The sequence below is a fragment of the Salmo trutta genome, chromosome 1 (genome assembly GCF_901001165.1).
Source record: "Salmo trutta chromosome 1, fSalTru1.1, whole genome shotgun sequence".
Classification (NCBI taxonomy): Eukaryota; Metazoa; Chordata; class Actinopteri; order Salmoniformes; family Salmonidae; genus Salmo; species Salmo trutta.
Window position 1 is genome coordinate 30,082,965 of NC_042957.1, and position 20,074 is coordinate 30,103,038.

General features: G+C 42.8%; 1 protein-coding gene across 4 annotated transcripts in view; it reads left to right on the forward strand.

Annotated features, from left to right (window-relative positions):
• The first annotated feature begins 533 nt into the window (after nt 1-533).
• The window catches only part of med23 (mediator complex subunit 23), a 35,130-nt gene continuing 15,589 nt past the window's right edge, over nt 534-20,074 (forward strand). Inside the window, exons 1-18 of one of the 4 annotated variants that reach the window (XM_029752500.1) lie at nt 534-858; nt 1,459-1,490; nt 1,684-1,771; nt 1,889-2,013; nt 2,100-2,211; nt 7,412-7,510; nt 7,605-7,706; nt 7,825-7,894; nt 8,008-8,120; nt 8,234-8,329; nt 8,868-8,885; nt 11,469-11,669; nt 11,889-12,032; nt 12,488-12,633; nt 13,318-13,563; nt 14,493-14,635; nt 14,932-15,106; nt 16,217-16,380. In XM_029752500.1, coding sequence (XP_029608360.1) covers nt 808-858; nt 1,459-1,490; nt 1,684-1,771; nt 1,889-2,013; nt 2,100-2,211; nt 7,412-7,510; nt 7,605-7,706; nt 7,825-7,894; nt 8,008-8,120; nt 8,234-8,329; nt 8,868-8,885; nt 11,469-11,669; nt 11,889-12,032; nt 12,488-12,633; nt 13,318-13,563; nt 14,493-14,635; nt 14,932-15,106; nt 16,217-16,380 — 2,125 coding nt within the window. In that variant the 5' untranslated portion in view covers nt 534-807. The remainder of the gene's footprint in view (nt 859-1,458; nt 1,491-1,683; nt 1,772-1,888; nt 2,014-2,099; nt 2,212-7,411; nt 7,511-7,604; nt 7,707-7,824; nt 7,895-8,007; nt 8,121-8,233; nt 8,330-8,867; nt 8,886-11,468; nt 11,670-11,888; nt 12,033-12,487; nt 12,634-13,317; nt 13,564-14,492; nt 14,636-14,931; nt 15,107-16,216; nt 16,381-20,074) is intronic. The other 3 variants (XM_029752510.1, XM_029752519.1, XM_029752528.1) reach the window with 3 other exon arrangements.

Here is a 20,074-nt window from a genome sequence, read left to right on the forward strand (position 1 = left end):
AGGAATTCGGGACACTAGCACGTGTGCACATGGGGAAATAAACTAGGCCTAGACGTTAAAAAGTGTTTTGCCATATATTTTTAAACCCAGGTTATGGGATGATAACTTCTGTGATTTGATATGATTCAATGTTTTAACATTTAAAGTATGGATATGAAAAACACCTTTCTGGTAGGGAACATCTGTCAGATGTGTGTCAAACGTTGTAATAACGTGTACATCTGTCAGATTTGTGTCAAATGTTGTAATAACGTGTACATATTTGTTTGTTTTGGGTCACCATAGCATAGCACTTTTGACAGGCCCACAACATTATTGAGATGGCAGTGCAGTGATGAATGTACTTGTATAGACCACATTGCAAATATTTCCATGTTTGAAGACTTGTTTGACTGGTGTGAATAGTTTATTTAATTGTCATAGATCACCACCTTGTGGCATAAATAGCAACTCTCGACTTGAGGTTCTTGATGACGTTGACGTTTCACATTATGATTGTGCATAAGCACGTATACTTCGTTTAAACTGGTCTAGACATATTAAATGTATCAGTCTGATTAATAGTTTCATTTTAGATATGCCACAGACTATTGAAACGTAGATCGTATTGTTGTATTAAATTAAATGACATCACAGACATGGAACAGTGTACTGTGCCATATCGGTTTGTTTTTAAGACTGTACCAACTTCCGGTTAACAAACGTTAGCCTGATAGCTGTGGAAACCATCCATACTCATTGAATGGAGCAAAGTGCATATGCGATTTCTGACATGAATTGGTAAATTGTAGTGTTCATCGTTGAAGCATGGCGATTTCAATGGAAACCCAGCTCCAGAGTATATTCGAGGATGTAGTGGTATGTGCATTCTGTATCAGACAGCTAACTTTAAATAGCCAGCTAACGTTAGCCACTTACCTTTTGTTAGCAGCTAACGTTACTAGCTGAGCTAGCTAGCTTTTTTGCTAATTCACTTATGGCCGAATAGATTTTGGTTAGCCACATTTTACAACAATCTCGGCATGCATTGTACTTAGGCTAATATTTGCTGCCTCGTGTTGATCAAGCTAATGATACATGTTCATAGCAATGCCAAAACCCGCTAGCTAACTTTATACTACATTTCTACTTTAGCTATATAACGTTAGCCTATGACCGCAGTGGTGTAATCATTATGCTGATTCTGTAGCAAAACGTTTTGCTACAGAAACCGTTTACTCCAACCCGAAAACGCAAACGAGAGTTTATATTTGACAAATGCAGGTCGGTCCCTCCCCGTTTAGATCCGTTTGGTTCTTAAACGGCAAACGGTTTCCGTAATGAATACACCCTTAGATCGTGCACGTTTTGTCAGGTCATTAACCCTAAATGTGCTAGCTAGCTAATTTGTCGAGTGTAACATTCTAACCATTACTCCATTGATTGTCTATTCATTGAATGCATCATTTTATTTTTCAGAAAACAGAAGTTATTGAGGAAGCCTTTGCAGGGTATGACTTCTGAAGCAGACTTGTTTTGTGAAGACATAGCTAAGCCAGATGTGCCCTCTCTGCATCCCAGTTAAAGATTAAGTGCAGTATAAAAAAAAAAAACACTATTCAGTGTCATACAATTTGTTATAGTACTTGTGGAGTAGTTATGTTTTCATAGTTGTCTTTAATGACTTCTCTTATTTCTTCTCAGCATGTTTATGGACACACCTGAGGATGAGAGAACAAAACTTATCAGTTGTCTAGGTGCCTTTCGTCAGTATTGGAGCACTCTTCCTCCGGTGAGAGAGATGCCCAAGATTTGACACATGCAACATCAAACATCATTCAAACCTTATACATTGCACATGTTTCTGTAATTCCTCAGTAGTAACAAGACAGTTTGCGGCTTTTTTCAGGATTCCCATGACCAGTGTGTGCAGTGGATTGTCCGATTCATTCATGGCCAGCACAGCCCCAAACGGATCTCTTTTCTCTACGACTGCCTCGCCATGGCAGTGGAAACCAGTCTGTTACCTCCCAGGTAAGGATGTGTTTTTCTCTGTGAGAGAATGACTAGTGTTGTGTATTGTGCTGAGGACAGACAAATTAAATGTCATGTTTTCTCAGGATGGTGTGTCAGGCTCTCATAAGCTCAGATAACCTGGAGTGGGAGCGGACACAGTTATGGGCCTTGACTTTTCGACTCATACGAAAAATCATCGGTGGTGTCGATTACAAGGTAAGAAACAATGCACGTGGGGGTGGGCGCGGCACTGTTGGAAGCCAAGGATTTAGAACGCAGAACGAGGTGCTACTGACCACGGCACTCGCATTAGCGAGCTAGAGGCTAACGTTGGCTCATTGACAACTAAGGTGGCATACCTCGACAACAGATGCAAAGATATGGAAAGTAGAATGCGGAGGAACAACATTCGACTACTGGGAATACCGGAGGGAGTGGAGGCCCCAAGACCCACGGAGTTCATGACCCAGCTGCTTCAGGAGCTGCTCGGTCTAGAGGAGAAGCCACTGCTAGACCGGGCCCACCCCACTCTGCGTAGCCGACCCCGGGATGGAGAACCCTCGCGACCATTTGTCATCAGGGTGCATTTCTTTCACGACCGCAATGACAGACTGAGGAGATCGGGAGAAGCATCCGCAGTTGTACCGCGTGGTGTGGATCAAATGGTTGGTTAGCTCTTATTCTTAGCAGGCTAGTTAGCAGGCCGAATGGTTTGCTAGCGAAGCCAATTTTACTGGGTTCATCGACATTTGAATGTCATTCTCTTAATTTGTTTTCTCATTTCTAACCCAGGTTGCCGCTTCTAATATCAATATCTGGCTGTTTTCATGGTTCAGTCGTAGTTTTACCATCTGTATTGCTGTTAAACCTCTCTTAACCAGGTTAGTTTTCCTTAGACTGTTGAGGACCAATCGATGTATGTTTGGCTTACTCTAGTTAAATGGTCACAAATCTCAGGTAGCACAGAGTAAGAGTTATCATGCTTTGCTCTAAACTTTTTTTTATATTTAGGGTTTTGCTTGCATCTCAGTTGGGGAGATGCTTCGGCAAGGGAGGGTGTGAGGGAAGGGTTTTTCCCTCTTTATTTGTATATAGTTTTGTCTTTTGTGCCTCGTTTCTTTATTTTTTAAATTTGCGCTTTTAGGTTCAACTAAGATCTTCAGTTTACATTATACCTTGTAATTTACACGTCCTTTCTCTCTTAAGACATGACTCAGTCTAGTGTAGCCCATCCTGCTGGAGGGAATGGCTTTAATTTTCTCACTTGGAACTGCAGGGGCATAAATAACCCAGTTAAACGTAGTAAGGTGCTACACCACCTTCATCAATTGAAATCTCACATCTTTCTCCAAGAAACTCATCTGAAGGTATCACAACACTTAAGTCTTAGGTGCAGATGGGTGGGTCAGGTGTTCCATTCCTCATTTCAGAGTAAGGCAAGAGGGGTGGCTATTTTACTTCACAGATCGGTACCTTTTACATGTTCCAATGTGATCGCAGATCCCCATGGTAGATGCAAAATTGTCAGTGGTAGGCTGCTCAACACAAAGGTACTTCTTGTTAATATTTATGCTCCTAATTTGGACAATGGTGATTTTTAAAAAAAAAATTCAACTCGGTTTTCTCTTCACTCCCAGATATGTCTTCGCATATGTTGATCTTAGGTGGTGACTTTAACTGTTGGTTAGACCCACGTTTGGATCGATCCTCCACAAAACCTACCACCTTATCAACCTCAGCTGGAGTGTTCCGACCTTTATGTCTGAATTTGCAGTTTCAGATCCTTGTGGAATGTTTAATCCAGCTGGAAAGCATACTCTTTTTTTCTCTCATCAGTTCACCACACTTTTACGCGCATAGACTGTAGATGACAGGCTCCTCCGTCCCATATCTTCATGTTCATATAATCCAATTGTTGTATCTGACCACGCCCCTGTTACTATGGAAGTAGCCTTTCAAAATGTTGACAATCTGCGACCGCCTTGGCGGCTAAATACTCAACTGCTCAGCAATGAACACTTTGTCAATTTTGTTTTGAGTGAAATCGACTTTTTCATGATTACAAATAGAACCCCGAACATCTCTGCGTCTACTCTCTGGGAAACTTTGAAAGCTTATATCAGAGGTGAAATTATTTCCTACACTGCACATGAGAACAAACTGAAAAGGGATATGCTATCTATGTTAACACGCTGTATTGCCCAATTAGATTACATTTATGCCGTTTCACCATCCCCGGATATTTATTAGGAACGTTTAATTCTGCAAGCAGAATTTGACACATTATTAACAGACCAGGTTACTGAACTGCTTGTCAAGTCTAGGAGCACTTACTATGAACAAGGAGATTAAGCCAGTCAATTATTAGCTCACAAGTTACATCAACTATCATCATTTCAGATTCCTAAAATTCGTACATCATCTGGCATATCATTAGATCCTAGGGGGATCAATGATGAGTTCAAGAGATTTTACCAGTCTCTATATACTTCTGAAAGTAAAGCGGATACATTGGAATTGAATGATTTCTTCCACTCACTTGCTGTGCCTTCTGTCAGCTGGGATTTGGTTAAAAATTAGAGCAAATCCCTTCAATCTGGGAGAAGCTCAGGGCCTGACGGCTACTCGGCAGAGTTTTATAAAAAGTTTATCTTCAAAATAGCCCCTATTCTAATTGAAATGTACAATGAAGCATTTGTAAATGGTGCTCTCCCACAGACTCCCACTCAGGCAACCGTTTTGTCTTATTCTTAAAAAAACAAAGACCTTCTTGACTGCATCATACCGTCCAATTAGCCTGCTAAATGTTGACTATAAAATTCTATCCAAACTTCTGGCAACGCGTCTGGAAACAGTCCTCCCATCAATTATCTCACCGGATCAAACAGGATTTATTAAAAAGACACTCATTCTTCGACGATTATCTAATATTATATATAATCCTTCTGTCGTCAATACCTCTGAAGCCATTATATCCCTGGATGCGGAGAAAGCGTTTCATCGGGTGGAATGGAAATACCTTCTTTACACTCTAAATAAATTCAGCTTTGGCTCCAAATTCATGGCTTGGATAAGACTTCTGTACTCATCCCCTCAAGCCTATGTCAGGACTAATAACACTCAGACTGCTTCCCTTTGCAACGATCGACACGCCAGGGTTGCCCTTTAAGCCCCTTACTGTTTGCCCTCACCATAGAACCACTTGCAATAACAGTTCGCTCCAACCCCCTCATCAAAGGTATAGTCAGATACAGACACGAACACAAACTGTCCTTATATGCAGGTGATTTATTATTATACACATCCAACCTTTCTGTCTCTGTTCCTGCTGCCCTTGCCACTTTCACATCCTTCGGTCACTTATCAGGGTATAAACTGAATCTCAGTAAAAGCGAATTGATGCCGCTGAATATGGCCGCAAAAAATGCCCCTTTACATAACTTGCCATTTAAAATTGCTCACAGTAGTTTTATTTATCTCGGGGTACATGTCACAATCAGATTTGAAAACCTTTTTCAAGCCAACTTTGCTCCTCTTTTAACCTGTACTAAGGACTATTTTGGAACGCTGGTCTTTGCTACAACTCTCCTTAGTCGCAAGAATTAATTATATTAAAATGAATACTCTCCCAAAGTTCTTCTATCAGTGCCTTCCGATTTTTCTTCCCAATACATTTTTCAAAAAGATCGACGGCCTAATACTACCCTTTTAAATGGGACAAAAAGCCCCCCAGGATGCAAAAACAGCTTTTGCAGAGGCCCAAACCAGACGGCGGTCTAGCTCTACCAAATTTCAGTATCTATTTTTGGGCCGCCAACCTTACGATCATTCACTACTGGTTGCAGAGCAGAGAGATATACCCACCCCCAATTTGGCTAGAGATGGAGGCTGCCTCGTCTATACAGGCATCGTTGTCTTCCCTCGCACACTCCTCCGTTACTGGCCCTTACTCCTCCTTCACCAAAAATATGTGTCAAAACAACATTGAAGATCTGGAATCAATTTAGGCGCCACTTTGGGTTTCAAACAACCTCTTTGTCTCCGGTAGCCTCAAACCCAGCTTTTCCCCCATTTATGGTTGATGGTGCTTTCTCAACATGGTCTAGTCTCGGTATTAAAAGATTCAGAGATCTGTATATTAACAATACATTTAGTATGTTTGAACAATTATCAGCTAAATTTTGTCTCCCCAGACATCATTGTTTTAGGTTCTTAAAAGTCCGGAGTTACATCCGCAGCCTAGATCCCAGATTCCCCACCCTTCCTGGTGAAACACAGTTCGACATTTCTTATCCCACTTCCTACTCTGAAAGGCACCGTGTCAATAATCTATAGTAAAATTTGCTCACTATAAGTCATCTCGTTAAACAATATTAAATCCTCATGGGAGGAGGAACTGGGTGAGGAAATATCTGATGAACTATGGGAAGGGGCACTCAAAACGGTACATAGCTCTTCTATTTGCGCTCGACACGGCCTCATTCAATGCAAACTCATTCATAGGGCCCACTGGAGCGAAGCAAGATTATCCAACATTTACAAGGATGTGAACCCTAATTGTGTACGATGTAATCAGTCTCCTGCTAATCATGTACACATGTTTTGGTGTTGCCTTTCTCTTGTTGGTTTCTGGAAAGACATCTTTAACACACTCTCAGAATTAAGCGGCACACAGATCGAGCCAGACCCTTTTATTGCACTATTTGGCGTTTCCTTACCCACAATACAATTGACCAAAATGAATAAGGATGAAATTGTCACTTTGTTAGCAAGACTATTCATTTTACTTAGATGGAACTCCTCTGCAGCCCCTTCTCATGCTCTTTGGATTAAATCTGTTTTGAATTGCATAAAGTTGGAAAAAATTAAACGCACTCAGTGGGTCTGTAGACAAATTCTATTTAATGTGGGATCCCTTCTTTTCTTATGTTAAATGAATACATTTCCCTGCAGTTCCAGAGTGATGTATATTTATATATTGGTGACGTAAGAGGCCTGGTATGTGCAGACACGACATCTCGGATGTTAAGGACGGTATTATCTGTACTAGTTGACCTATAACAACTGTATCAAAATATATATTTTTCCTTATTATTTTTATTTATAAAAAAAAAAATGTCTTTCTCTCTATGTTTTGCTGTATTGCTGTCTTTGATGTGTTTTATACTACTACCAAATAACTTACAAGTGCAATTACTTTCTAAATACTGGTATTGAAAATTCAATAAACAAAGTATATTTAAAAAAGAAAAAAGAAACAATGCACTTGATCTCAATCAACGTGACTAGAGATCGTAGGTTAGCATAGAGGAAGGGAAGCCATATACAACAGTGTAAATAGTTTTATTACATGTGTATTATAGGATATTATCTACTAAATAACATGAATGATGTGCTTCATTGTGTTCCATCACAGGGAGTTAGAGATCTACTGAAGGCTCTGCTGGATAAGATTCAGACCATCCCCAACACCGTTAGCTCAGCTGTGGTCCAACAGCTGCTAGCTGCACGAGAGGTGCGCCTCCTTTCCAGCCATAGGCTTTTTCCGCAAGAGTTTGGGGATTTCCGGTTGAGTTAACCTGCTGAAATGTTTGTATATCTCCTCACAGGTGGTGGAGTACATCCTCGACAGGAACGCGTGCCTCCTGCCTGCCTACTTTGCCATTACAGAGATCAGAAAACTCTATCCCGAGGGGATGTTGTCACACTGGGTATGTTTTTAACCAGGCTATATTCATGTCATTTGTGTGGATGATGAATTGATTTGAACCGAGATGCGTAGCATCTGAGCTGGTCGGTCTTTCACGCTATCCTTCTCTTTTTTTCTAGCTTCTGGGCAGTCTCATGTCAGATTTTGTTGACAGTTTTCGGCCCACTGCAAGAATTAACTCCATCTGTGGTAAGGCCACCATTTGCACCCAACCTGCTTGGTATTGAGCAGTTCTGAGATATATTTATTTGGGAGTATTGCTCAGAGAACTTTAAGTGACCTATCATATGTTTGACCTGTAGGGAGATGCAGCCTCCTTCCAGTGGTCAACAACTCTGGCGCTATCTGCAACTCCTGGAAGCTGGACCCCACCACATTACGCTTCCCTCTCAGGGGCATGCTGCCCTTCGACAAGGTACTACTCCTAAACCTATCATACCTATCACCTCCATAGAAATATTTTACCCAGACAGTGTAAAGCCTGTTTGTCAAAGCTTTTGTCAAAGGGTGTGGGTGTTTCTCCCCCAGGACCTGTTTGAACCACAGACAGGGCTGCTGCGATATGTGCTGGAGCAGCCCTACTCTCGAGACATGGTCTGCAACATGTTAGGGCTCAACAAGCAGGTACATCTCCTCTCCTGCCCTGCCCTGTCAGCTCTCCCCTTCCTCCTCTACCTCCCCCCTTGCTCTTGGTATCACAGGTACAGTACACAAGCCAAGGATGCTCCAGATGACCAGCCTATCACGTGAGGTGTCTTGTACTGTATTTTAGTGCATCTGATTACCTGTAGAATCCAGATGAAGGCAAACAACAATGGTTTGCATTGCTTTGTTTCTATAAGGCCAGCCTCCAATCTATTCCCTGCCAATTCAGTGCACTATGTTTACCCCTAGCCCTGCTTGGCAGCTCAAATCAACGGTGTTTCAAGATCTGTCTGACTGCCCCTTTGGCCCAGGGACACACAACAACGAGTATTGGTGTAAGGGAATACACCAGTTAATATGCCCCGTCACATTCGCTTGATGTGTCTCTTAGGAGTACTCCGGCTTTACTGACTGACAGGGGAACTTGGAGCTGGCCTCCTAGTCACTGTTTTGTCTTCTCCTTTTTTCTTCCTTTCTTTTTGTTCTGTCCTGTCTTGCCCATCCTCCAATGCTCTAGACCTTGAACATTGCTCAGGTATGTTCACAATCTTCCTGTTGTATTGTGACTAACCAGATACTGGACGCAGCTTCCTAGCCACACTGATCACGTCTAGACAACCAAACAAATGAAAAATAAAGCAAAACATAGGGCTTGAAATTACCTTAGATAGAGACCGATGTCCAAGAGCATGTGAAAGAGCTTATATGACAATGCATCACATTGACAGGATGTGCAAGGGTCTACAGTTCAGCTCCCCTTGTTGGCCACGTAGTGTGGTCCGTAGACGTCGCATCTCATTGGAGTTTTAATGCTGTGGCTGTTGCTGTCTGTCAAGACATCTCTCAAAGCCGTTTTTTAAGAACATACTTTCCCACAGATGCGTTGTGTTCGGTCTTGGGTTTCAGAATTCCATCTCCCGTCCCAAGATCCTGTATACAAGTCCAAAAACACAGCAGCTTGACAATAATTTTGCTTCTCTGTCTTTCATAGATTATTCTACTTGATATTTCGGTGTCACCTCTATACATAGCTAGACACAATTGAAACACTCTTTCAACTGCCTGTACACTGTGGCAAAATTAGTGAAGCGATTTACTTAGATTCTCATTTTATGGTGGCTAACTCCACTGCCGCTTTAGTCTCCCTGCATTAGACTATGAATTCATGTTGTTGAATTCATTTTGCAATTCTAAGAATGTGCAGAACAGCATTGTAAAAGCTCTCGTGAGATCTCAAGGGAAAATGATTGTATACAAAGTAGTAAAATGTGAACAAATTGTATCAATTGCCACCAATTGATACAATTGCAAATTTGATTTTATTAGAATCTACTTTGGTGTGTTATATTATTGAATACACTAGTTCCTTCCCTATTCCAATGTCCTTGAATTTAATAGCATATATATATATATATATATATATATATATATATATATATATATATATATATATATATATATATATATATATATATATATATATATTATTTTTGAATGAAACAAAAGCATGTTACAAATATTAAACATTTACAAGTTCAAACATGCAACAACATTACCAAATCAGCAAAGAGGATTGGACATTTTCTGTTTGAAACTAGAGGTGTACGTACCTGAGAATGACGTGTTAATTTCAAGCCCTGATCTGCTGCATGCCGGAATGTAGTATAGTCCTGTCTGTTTTCAGCTGTGGTTCAGGTGTACCTTGACGTTTGCACTGCAAGAGTTTTCCATTTGAATGTTAACACTAGATAGGCTATGTTGTTGCAAGGTAGTAGATTTAAAAGCACTCCCGGGAATGTCCGGAATTGACCATGTCTTTGTTCCCATAGGAGCATGATCAAATTTGTCTTTTGCCATTGAGGTTACATTATTGGATTTTGACACGTCCACCACAACAGGGATGATTTGGTTCAACAGCTACTATGAATCATGTGCTGACTGACTAATTACTTTTGAGTCTGCTTTTACCATGACTTTTGGCGATCTTCTGATTTGAGTTGTTTTCCTAATGCAATGGGCTGAGCCTTACTAAAATGATCCTTATTACATTTCAAAAGGTAGGTCCAAGTAATCAATCTTTGGTCCTGGCCCTCTATCGGAACATTGTACTAAAAGGCAGCAAAAAGGCTCAAAAGAACCTACTGTATACATAATTCCATCGAAGATGGCTTTAACTCTTTATGTTCCATAAACCAATTCCATTGGTTGGACACTCATCAGACCAGCCTTAATCCAGTAAAGAAACCCCCATCTCAGAAGAGCATGCGTTGTACCTCTGTTCCCGTCCCCACCCACCCTTTGGAGATGATGCTACCCTCTGCTCACAGCGTGGTGTTGAGATGAATGGCAGTGTGTTCTATACCTGCATGTCACTTTCAGGGGGCAGCTGCAGTATATCAGAAAGAGAAAAGTACCTTTTGTGGCATAAGAACAAACAGACTGGGTATATCGACGCTTGTTCTCAGTCGATCAGCATTGTTTTTCAGTCAACTTTTTGACCACGCCATTATTTATTCGGTGTAAGACTGATTGTAAATGTGCAGAGCACCACCTGTTGAGTAAACATTGTCTTAACAGGTGATTTTCATTGGATAGATTACTGAAATTACTTTATCAATGATAGCAAAAGTGACCAATGTGGTGATATAGTGCAGCTACTCTGGGATCTGGGCTTTCTTTGGCAGTGGTGTAGTCTTCATGTCATGCTCTGTTTTGTGTGTGTGTGTGTGTGTGTTTGAGTCAGTGTGTACCCTCTGTGTGCCAGGGACAAGCTCTGTTTGTACCCAACATTTATGAGACACCCGTTTGGGCCAAGTGTCTAGAGTGATGTTGGTGTGAGACCGTGTTTGGAGTGGAGTAAGAGGGAATGGAACTAAAATGAAGCAGTCAATGAGGCTAGTCAAGTGCCCCATTTTATTTTATTTAAAAAAAAAAATTTTTAACTACATTTCTGAATCCACTGTATGCCGATTTCACTTGTTTTGGTGAGGTATGGGCCAGTGCTGAATTCCCTGTATGAGGTACATTTGACTTTTTTTTTTAATATATATATATATTTGTTTACATCCCTCTCTGACCTCTGACACCCGTCTCTCTGGGCCCCCCCCCCCCCCCCCAGCACAAGCAGCGCTGCCCGGTGCTCGAGGACCAGCTGGTGGACCTGGTGGTGTACGCCATGGAGCGCTCAGAGACCGAGGAGCAGTTTGACGACGGCGGCACCAGCCAGCTCCTGTGGCAGCACCTCTCCAGCCAGCTCATTTTCTTTGTGCTCTTCCAGTTCGCCAGCTTCCCGCACATGGTGCTCTCGCTTCACCAGAAGGTGAGGTGGTGTTGATTTCAAACACAGATACACACTTTTATAGAAGTGGACACAGTCATTTGTCCTATTATCGTGAATGCTTTATTCTTGTTCTTGCTTCATTTTTACCATTGGCGATTGAATTGGCTCTTTTGTTCCACACTGCTAGTCTGTGAGACAGAGAGACTGTTATATAGACCATGTCTAAAATGTCTGTCGTGTTTGTGTGTTGCTCCTCAGCTGGCCGGTCGAGGTCTGATCAAAGGCAGAGACCACCTCATGTGGGTCCTCCTCCAGTTCATATCTGGCAGCATTCAGAAGAACGCCCTGGCTGACTTTCTCCCTGTCATGAAGCTGTTCGATCTTCTCTACCCAGAGAAAGAGGTAGCCTGTGTGTGTGTGTCTGTCGTTTCAGCTCCTCCATCTGTCATATCACCGCTGTAGGAACCAGGAGGCTCCACTCTGAGCTGCTGTCTCCAAGGGGACGCAGTGAAGGCATCTGCAGCTCCATCTCCCCCCAATTGACTTCAAGCCAAGTCTTCCATTAGCATGCAAATATTGGATCTATTTACTAACGCTGCGTTAACACACAATCATGGCTTACTTGTCCCGCTTAGCCCAGAGCTAAGTGGATATTTATTAGCTTTCTGACCGATGATGATACAGCCAATTGTGAATGAATGAGTGAAATATTTAGTGACATAATACATTTTACTAGTCAGGTGATAAAACCATTTACTTGGTGTCTACTTAATTTAGAAGATGTTGATATGAATTTATGATTTATTGACGGTTTTATTGGGCTGATTAGAGACATCGTGATGTGTGTGTCTCTACAGTGCATCCCGGTGCCGGACATCAGCAAGCCCCAGTCGACCCACGCCTTCGCCATGACTTGCATCTGGATCCACTTGAACCGCAAGGCTCAGAACGACAACTCCAAGCTGCAGATTCCCATCCCCCACTCCCTCAAGCTGCACCATGAGTAAGAGAATGTCTCAATCAAATGTATTTATAAAGCCCTTTTTACATCAGCAGATGTCACAAAGTGCTATACAGAAACCCAGCCTAAAACTCCAAACAGCAACCAATGCAGATGTAGAAGCACGGTGGCTAGGAAAAACTCTCTAGAAAGGTAGGAACCTAGGAAGAAACCTAGAGAGGAACCAGGCTCGGAGGGGTGGCCAGTCCTCTTCTGGCTGTGCCGGCAGGAGATTATAAGAGTACATGGCCATTAAGGCCAGATCGTTCTTAAAGACGTTCATATATGACCAGCAGGGTAAAATTACAGCCACAGTGGTCAACACCTCTGGAGTAAATATCAGTTGGCTTTTCATTGCCGAGCATTCAGCGGTCCAGGCAGCAGCTCCCACAGAAAAAGAGAGAATGTCAAAACAGCAACTCCACCTTTAGAGGCCAGTATGTACTTAACACCAGCTCTTGTCTGTCATGTTGTCTACTAGAACGCTCATAAGGAATCACTTAGGCAGCCAGTCTAAAAGTGTTTGTAGTCAGTGGTCACCAACTTGCAAAATAACTCACAGATGCATGATTTGTGATGCCTTAATAGGCAGTTTGAGATAAAAGCAACATCTCAAACCTGGGATTCAATTGCATTTAAACTGCTTGCCTCCATCCTATAATATTTGACCTGTCCTTGTGTGTTTAGGTTTCTCCAGCAGAGCCTGAGGAACAAGTCCCTGGGGATGACAGACTATAAGATCGCCCTGCTGTGTAATGCCTACTCCACTAACTCGGAGTGCTTCACTCTGCCCATGGGCGTGCTTGTGGAGACTATCTATGGCAACGGCAGTATGCGCATCACCCTGCCTGGCACCAACTGTACCGCATCAGGCTCCGTCACACCACTACCCATGAACCTCCTAGACTCCCTCACCGTCCACGCCAAGATGAGGTGGGATATACTTACCATAGAGAGAGATACTGTATATCTCTATAGTCCCTACAACGACTACTACTGCTCCTTTCAATGGTGCTGCCAGGAAATAACAGCAACATCAACAGTCATACTTAGTTTAGTTAGAGCTCTTACTAGGGGTTATTGACGTAAGAATGGAACATCCTCAGTCTGAGAGGCTTACAGGAAAACTAGAGGATGCGTCCTATGATGTTTTTAATTAAGTTACAAAGAAAAACAGCTTGAAATGCTGTGCTAAAAATAATCTACTTTAATTCAAATGCATTATTTTAGACCCCTGCCATGTTTTTCTTTTAAGGACACGCCATTATGCAATTTTATTCACATTTATACTGCCCTATTTAAAATGCAAGAAGGCTTGGATAATTTGTTTTTATTTAAACATATAACATTTAAACTCTAGTCATTTTCCCTCCCTCGGGTTTAGTGTAGCCCAGGGTGTATGAAATGAAATGGCTCTGTGCTCAATTACAAAGAACAGATGAGAGCGCTGAAGCGTGATGTCTTCTCCCTTTCTTCTGTTGATCACTGTTGTATTCTCCCCTGCTGTTAGTTGCCATTTACAATCAAAAGAATGGAGAGTGATAATGGCATCCATCCATTTCAACCTAAAAGCTATTTTTACAGATGAGTGGGTTTTGTTTTTTTGACAAGATGTTGTCGCTAATGAAAAATCATCTGCTCTGGTGGCTTTGCAGTGGATTCAGTGCTTATTCGTTTTACAATAAAGCCATCTGCAATTTCTGAGCCAATAATGCCTTGAACATTCAGCTATTTTCTGCAAATACCAACACTTGCATAAGCAGTATCCTAACCTTTTAGTGATCAAAGCATAATATATAAGTTGGAAACTGCATTCATTGGTCAAATCTCATTGCCATTTCCCCTGTCCCCTGTACTTTAAGCCTGATCCATAGCATCGCCACTCGGGTGATCAAGTTGGCCCACGCCAAGTCCAGCATCGCCCTGGCCCCAGCCCTGGTGGAGACCTACAGCAGACTGCTGGTCTACATGGAGATAGAATCTCTGGGCATCAAAGGATTCATCAGTAAGTCCTGCAAACTCTGAATCCCCTTACAGAGCTTATCAATGCCTGCCTTCATTTTTTTCCCAAAAGAGACCTGGTTCATGTTCCGAAAGGCACACCATAACAAAACGTTTTGCAACGCAAAACTAGAATGTGTGTTTTCATTTGACAAGTTCAGTTTCTCCCAACCAGTTTCAAAAACGTTTCTCCCTGCTGAACACGACCCTGGCCTGAGCGAGCAGCATGGCCAGCTTAACTGTGTTCCAAATGCATCACAGATGTTCTAACTGCGACAACATGGTGTCCTGTTTTACCAGGCCAGCTCCTGCCCAACGTGTTCAAGTCCCACGCCTGGGGCATCCTTCACACTCTGCTGGAGATGTTCAGCTACCGTATGCACCACATCCAGCCCCACTACCGCGTCCAGCTGCTCAGCCACCTGCACTCGCTAGCCGCCGTGCCCCAGACCAACCAGAACCAGCTGCACCTCTGGTCAGTAACTACAAGATCAGGCACAGTCAGACACAATATTTAGGGCCATGTCCTGGTTGCATAAAACGCCTTAAGTCAATTTTGCCCTTATCTTTTCCCTTAAAGTTTCCTTAACTTTAAGTCAGGTGCACAAAGCATTTTAAGTTGAATTCTCCCCTTTAATTAAGTGAAAAGGTTAAGGGTGCCCATGAGGTCCCTTAACTGCTTCATTCAGTATGGATATCAATGTAAACAGCATTTTTGGAGGTGATTGTTGCTTTCATCTGCCCTGGTTACAAAAGAAAAACATCAACCAGCTAGCTACTTAGCTAAACAAGGGAAGATGCACAATCCATGGCTACAAAGCTAGCTGGCTAGTTAGCTAGCTACTCTGTAAGCTAGCTTGACGTGCTAGAAAGTAATAGAGTAATGGTTTATCATCTGAAGCAATTTGGTTATCCTGTTTTGATTGTAGAAGTTCAGTTTTACTATCTCACAAAATAAATATGATCTCTTTCACAAGATGTTTAGTCAGTGAATCAGGCCGTCTCCGTGGTAACCAGATACTCTTTCTGCAGTACATGCTTTCAAACTACCATAAAACCCCTTGAAGTGTGCCCTTACGTAAGGGAATATTTTAGGAGCTCTATGCAATACCCTTAAACTATTTCCCTTAGGTAAGGGACCATTATAATTCCTTAAGGGAAACACTCAACACCCTAGGTGTAGTCATATACTATAACTAGAGGCCTGAATATTTCCTGGTTAGGTCATTTGACCAAGAAAAAACTCCTTCACCTACGTGGTCAGCACCACAGGGGTTACAGGTCCTTGAGCTCCTGCGCAGGCAGGGTTGCTCATTACAATCACAGATACATAAGACCAGAAAGGATTTAGTACTAGTCTATACTCTGGGGTCAGGCCAGTGCAAGCCAAGGTGTTATAAGAGGAAGGATGCGCTATTGAGCGGACGTTATTCAATCATTGCCAATTCAATAAGAACGTTCCATATAAACATAGAAATGGGTCAGCGTTTTGCATAGGCGTAACTCTGTACATAACCACGAGCTTTTACTGTGTATTAAAAGTAACTTTTTTATTTTTTTTGTATTTCTGTTTCTGTGTTCTCAGTGTTGAGAGCACAGCGTTAAGGTTGATCACAGCGTTGGGGAGTTCCGAGGTTCAGCCTCAGTTCACCCGCTTCCTCAGTGACCCCAAAACGGTGCTGTCAGCTGAATCTGAGGAGCTCAACCGTGCCCTCATCCTGACTCTGGCCAGAGCCACCCATGTCACAGGTCTGCCTCTATCTAACTTTCAGTACCAGTCAAAGGTTTCAAGGATTTTTCTTTATTTTTTTACTATTTTCTACATTGTAGAATAATAGTGAAGACAATAAAACTATGAAATAACACACAGAATCATGTAATAACCCCAAAAGTGTTAAACAAATGAAAATATATTTGGTATTTGAGCTTCTTCGAAGTAGCCACCCTTTGCCTTCAAATCAAATTGTATTTGTCACATGCACCGAATACAACAGGTGTAGACCTTACCGTGAAATGTTTCCTTATAAGCCCTGAACCAACAGTGCAGTTCAAGAAATAGTTAAGAGAATATTTACTAAATAAAAAGTAACACAGTAGAATTACAATAATTAACAATAACAAGGCTATATACAGGGGGCCCGGTACCAAGTAAATGTGCTGGGCTACAGGTTAGTCGAGGTAATTTGGACATGTACTTAGGGGTAAAGTGACTATGCATAGATGATAAACAGCGAGTAGCAGCAGTGTAAAAACATAGGGGGGAGGGCTCAATGTTAATAGTCCGGGTGGCCATCTGATTAATTGTTCAGCAGTCTTATAGCTTGGGGGTAGAAGCTGTTAAGGAGCCTTTTGGACCTAGACATGGCGCTCCAGTAACGCTTGCCGTGCGATAGCAGAGAGAACAGTCTATAACTTGGGTGACTGGAGTCTTAGACAATTTTTTGGGGCCTTCCTTTGACACTGCCTGGTATATAGGTCCTGGATGGACTACTCTGTAGCACCTTACGGTCAGATACCGAGCAGTTGCCATAACAGGCGTTGACGCAACTGGTCAGGATGCTCTCGATGGTGCAGCTGTAGAACTTTTTGAGGATCTGGGAACCCATGCTAAATCTTTTCAGTCTCCTGAGGGGGAAAGGTGTTGTCGTGCCCTCTTCACGACTGTCTTGGTGTGTTTGGGCCGTGGTAGTTTGTTGGTGATATGGACACCAAGGAACTTAACTCTCGACCCGCTCCACTACAGCCCCGTCGATGTTAATGGGGGCCTGTTTGGCCCTCCTTTTCCTATAGTCCACGATCGTCTCCTTTGTCTTGATCACATTGAGGGAGAGGTTTTGTCCTTGCACCACACAGTCAGGTCTCAACCTATAGGCAGGAGGTCAGTCTCATCATTGTTGTTGATCACGCCTACCACTGCTGTGTCATCAGCAAACTTAATGATGGTGTTGGAGTCGTGCTTGGCCACACAGGAGGACAGGAGGGGACGAAGCACGCACCCCTGAGGGGAACCGGTGTTGAGGATCAGCGTGGCAGATGTGTTGTTGCCTACCCTTACCACCTGGGGGCGGCCCGTCAGGAAGTCCAGGATCCAGTTGCAGAGGGAGGTGTTTAGTCCCAGTGTCCTTAGCTTAGTGATGAGCTTTGTGGGCACTATGGTGTTGAACGCTGAGCTGTAGTCAATGAATAGCATTCTCACATAGATGTTCCCTTTGTCCAGGTGGGAAAGGGCAGTATGGCGTGCAATTGAGATGTCGTCATCTGTGGATCTGTTGGGGCGGTATGCAAATTGGAGTGGGTCTAGGATTTCTGAGACGATGGTGTTGATGTGAGCCATGACCAGCCTATCAAAGCACTTCATGGCTACTGATGAGAGTTATGGGGCGGTAGTCATTTAGGTAGGTTACCTTTGCATTCTTGGGCACAGGGACTATGGTGGTCTGCTTGAAACGTGGGTATTACAGACTTGGTCAGGAAGAGGTTGAAACTGTCTGTGAAGATACTTGCCAGTTGGTCTGTGCATGCTCTTAGTACAAGCCCTGGTAATCTGTCAGGCCCCGCGGCCTTGTAAGTGTTGACCTGTTTAAAGGTCTTGCTGACATCGGCTACGGAGAGCGTGATCACAGTCCTCTGGAACAGCTGGTGCTCTCATGAATGCTTCAGTGTTGCTTGCCTCGACGCGAGCATAAAAGGCATTTAGCTTGTCTGGTAGGCTTCCGTCACAAGGCAGCTGGCGGCTAGGCTTCCCTTTGTAATCTGTAATAGTTTGTGAGCCCTGCCACATCCGACATTGACAGCTTTGCACATTCTTGGCATTCTCTCGACCAGCTTCATGAGGTAGTCACCTGGAATGCATTTCAATTAACAGGTGTGCCTTGTTAATTTGTGGAATTTATTTCCTTCATAATGTGTTTGTTGTGACAAGGTAGGGGTGGTATACAGAAGATAGCCCTATTTGGTAAAAGACCAAGTTCATATTATGGCAAGAACAGCTCATATAAGCAAAGAGAAACAACAGTCCATTACTTTAAGAAGGTCAGTCAATCCAGAAAATGTAAACTACTTTGAAAGTTTCTTCAAGTGTAGTCGCAAAAACCATCAAGCGCTATGATGAAACTGGCTCGCATGAGGACCGCCACAGGAAAGGAAGACCCAGAGTTACCTCTGCTACAGAGGATAAGTTAATTAGAGTTAACTGCACCTCAGATTGCAGCCCAAATAAATTCTTTGGAGTTCAACTAACAGGCACATCTCAACATCAATTGTTCAGAGGAGACTGCGTGAATCAGGCAAAGAAACCACTACTTAAGGACAACTATAAGAAGAACAGACTTGCTTGGGCCAAGAAACATGAGCAAAGGACATTAGACTGGTGGAAATCTGTCCATTGGTCTGATGACTCCAAATTTGAGATTTTGGGTTCAGAGACCCAGAGTAGGTGAACGGATGATCTCTTCATGTGTGGTTCCCACCGTGAAGCATGGAGGAGGAGGTGTGATGGTGTGGGGGTGCTTTGCTGATGACACTGTCTGTGATTTATTTAGAATTCAAGACCCACTTAACCAGCATGGCTACCACAGCATTCTGCAGCATCCCATCTGGTATGCTCTTAGTGGGACTATCATTTGCTTTTCAACAGGACAATGACCCAAAACACACCTCCAAGCTGTGTAAGGGCTATTTCACCAAGTAGAGTGATGGAGTGCTGCATCAGATGACCTGGCCTCCACAATCACCCGACCTCAACCCAATTGATGAGTGGGATGAGTTGGACCGCAGAGTGAAGGAAAATCTACCCATGCTAGATTACGGAGACGTGATTTATAAATCACATTTTATTGGTCACATACACATGGTTAGCAGATGTTAATGCAAGTGTAGCGAAATGCTTGTGCTTCTAATTCTGACGGTGCAGTAATATCTAACAATTCCCCAACAACTACCTAATACACACACATCTAAAGGGGTGAATGAGAATATGTACATATAAGTATACATGGATGAGCGATGGCCGACCGGCATAGGCAAGGTGCAGTAGATGGTATAAAATACAGTATATACATGTGATATGAGTAATGTAAGATATGTAAACATTGTTTAAAGTGACTAGTGAGCCATTTATTAAAGTGTCTAGTGATTGTGTCTCAATGTAGGCAGCAGCCTCCCTGAGTTAGGGATTTCTGTTTAGTAGTCTGATGGCCTTGAGATTGAAAAACAGCTTCTATCTCTTGGTCCCAGCTTTGATACACCTGTACTGACCTCCCCTTCTGGGTGATAGTGGTGTGAACAGGCAGTGGATCGGGTGGTTATTGACCTTGATGATCTTTTTGTCCTTCCTGTGACATCGGGTGCTGTAGGTGTCATGGAGGGTGGGTAGTTTGCCCCCGGTGATGTGTTGTGCAGACCGCACCGCCCTCTGGAGAGCCTTGTGGGTTGAGGGCGGTGC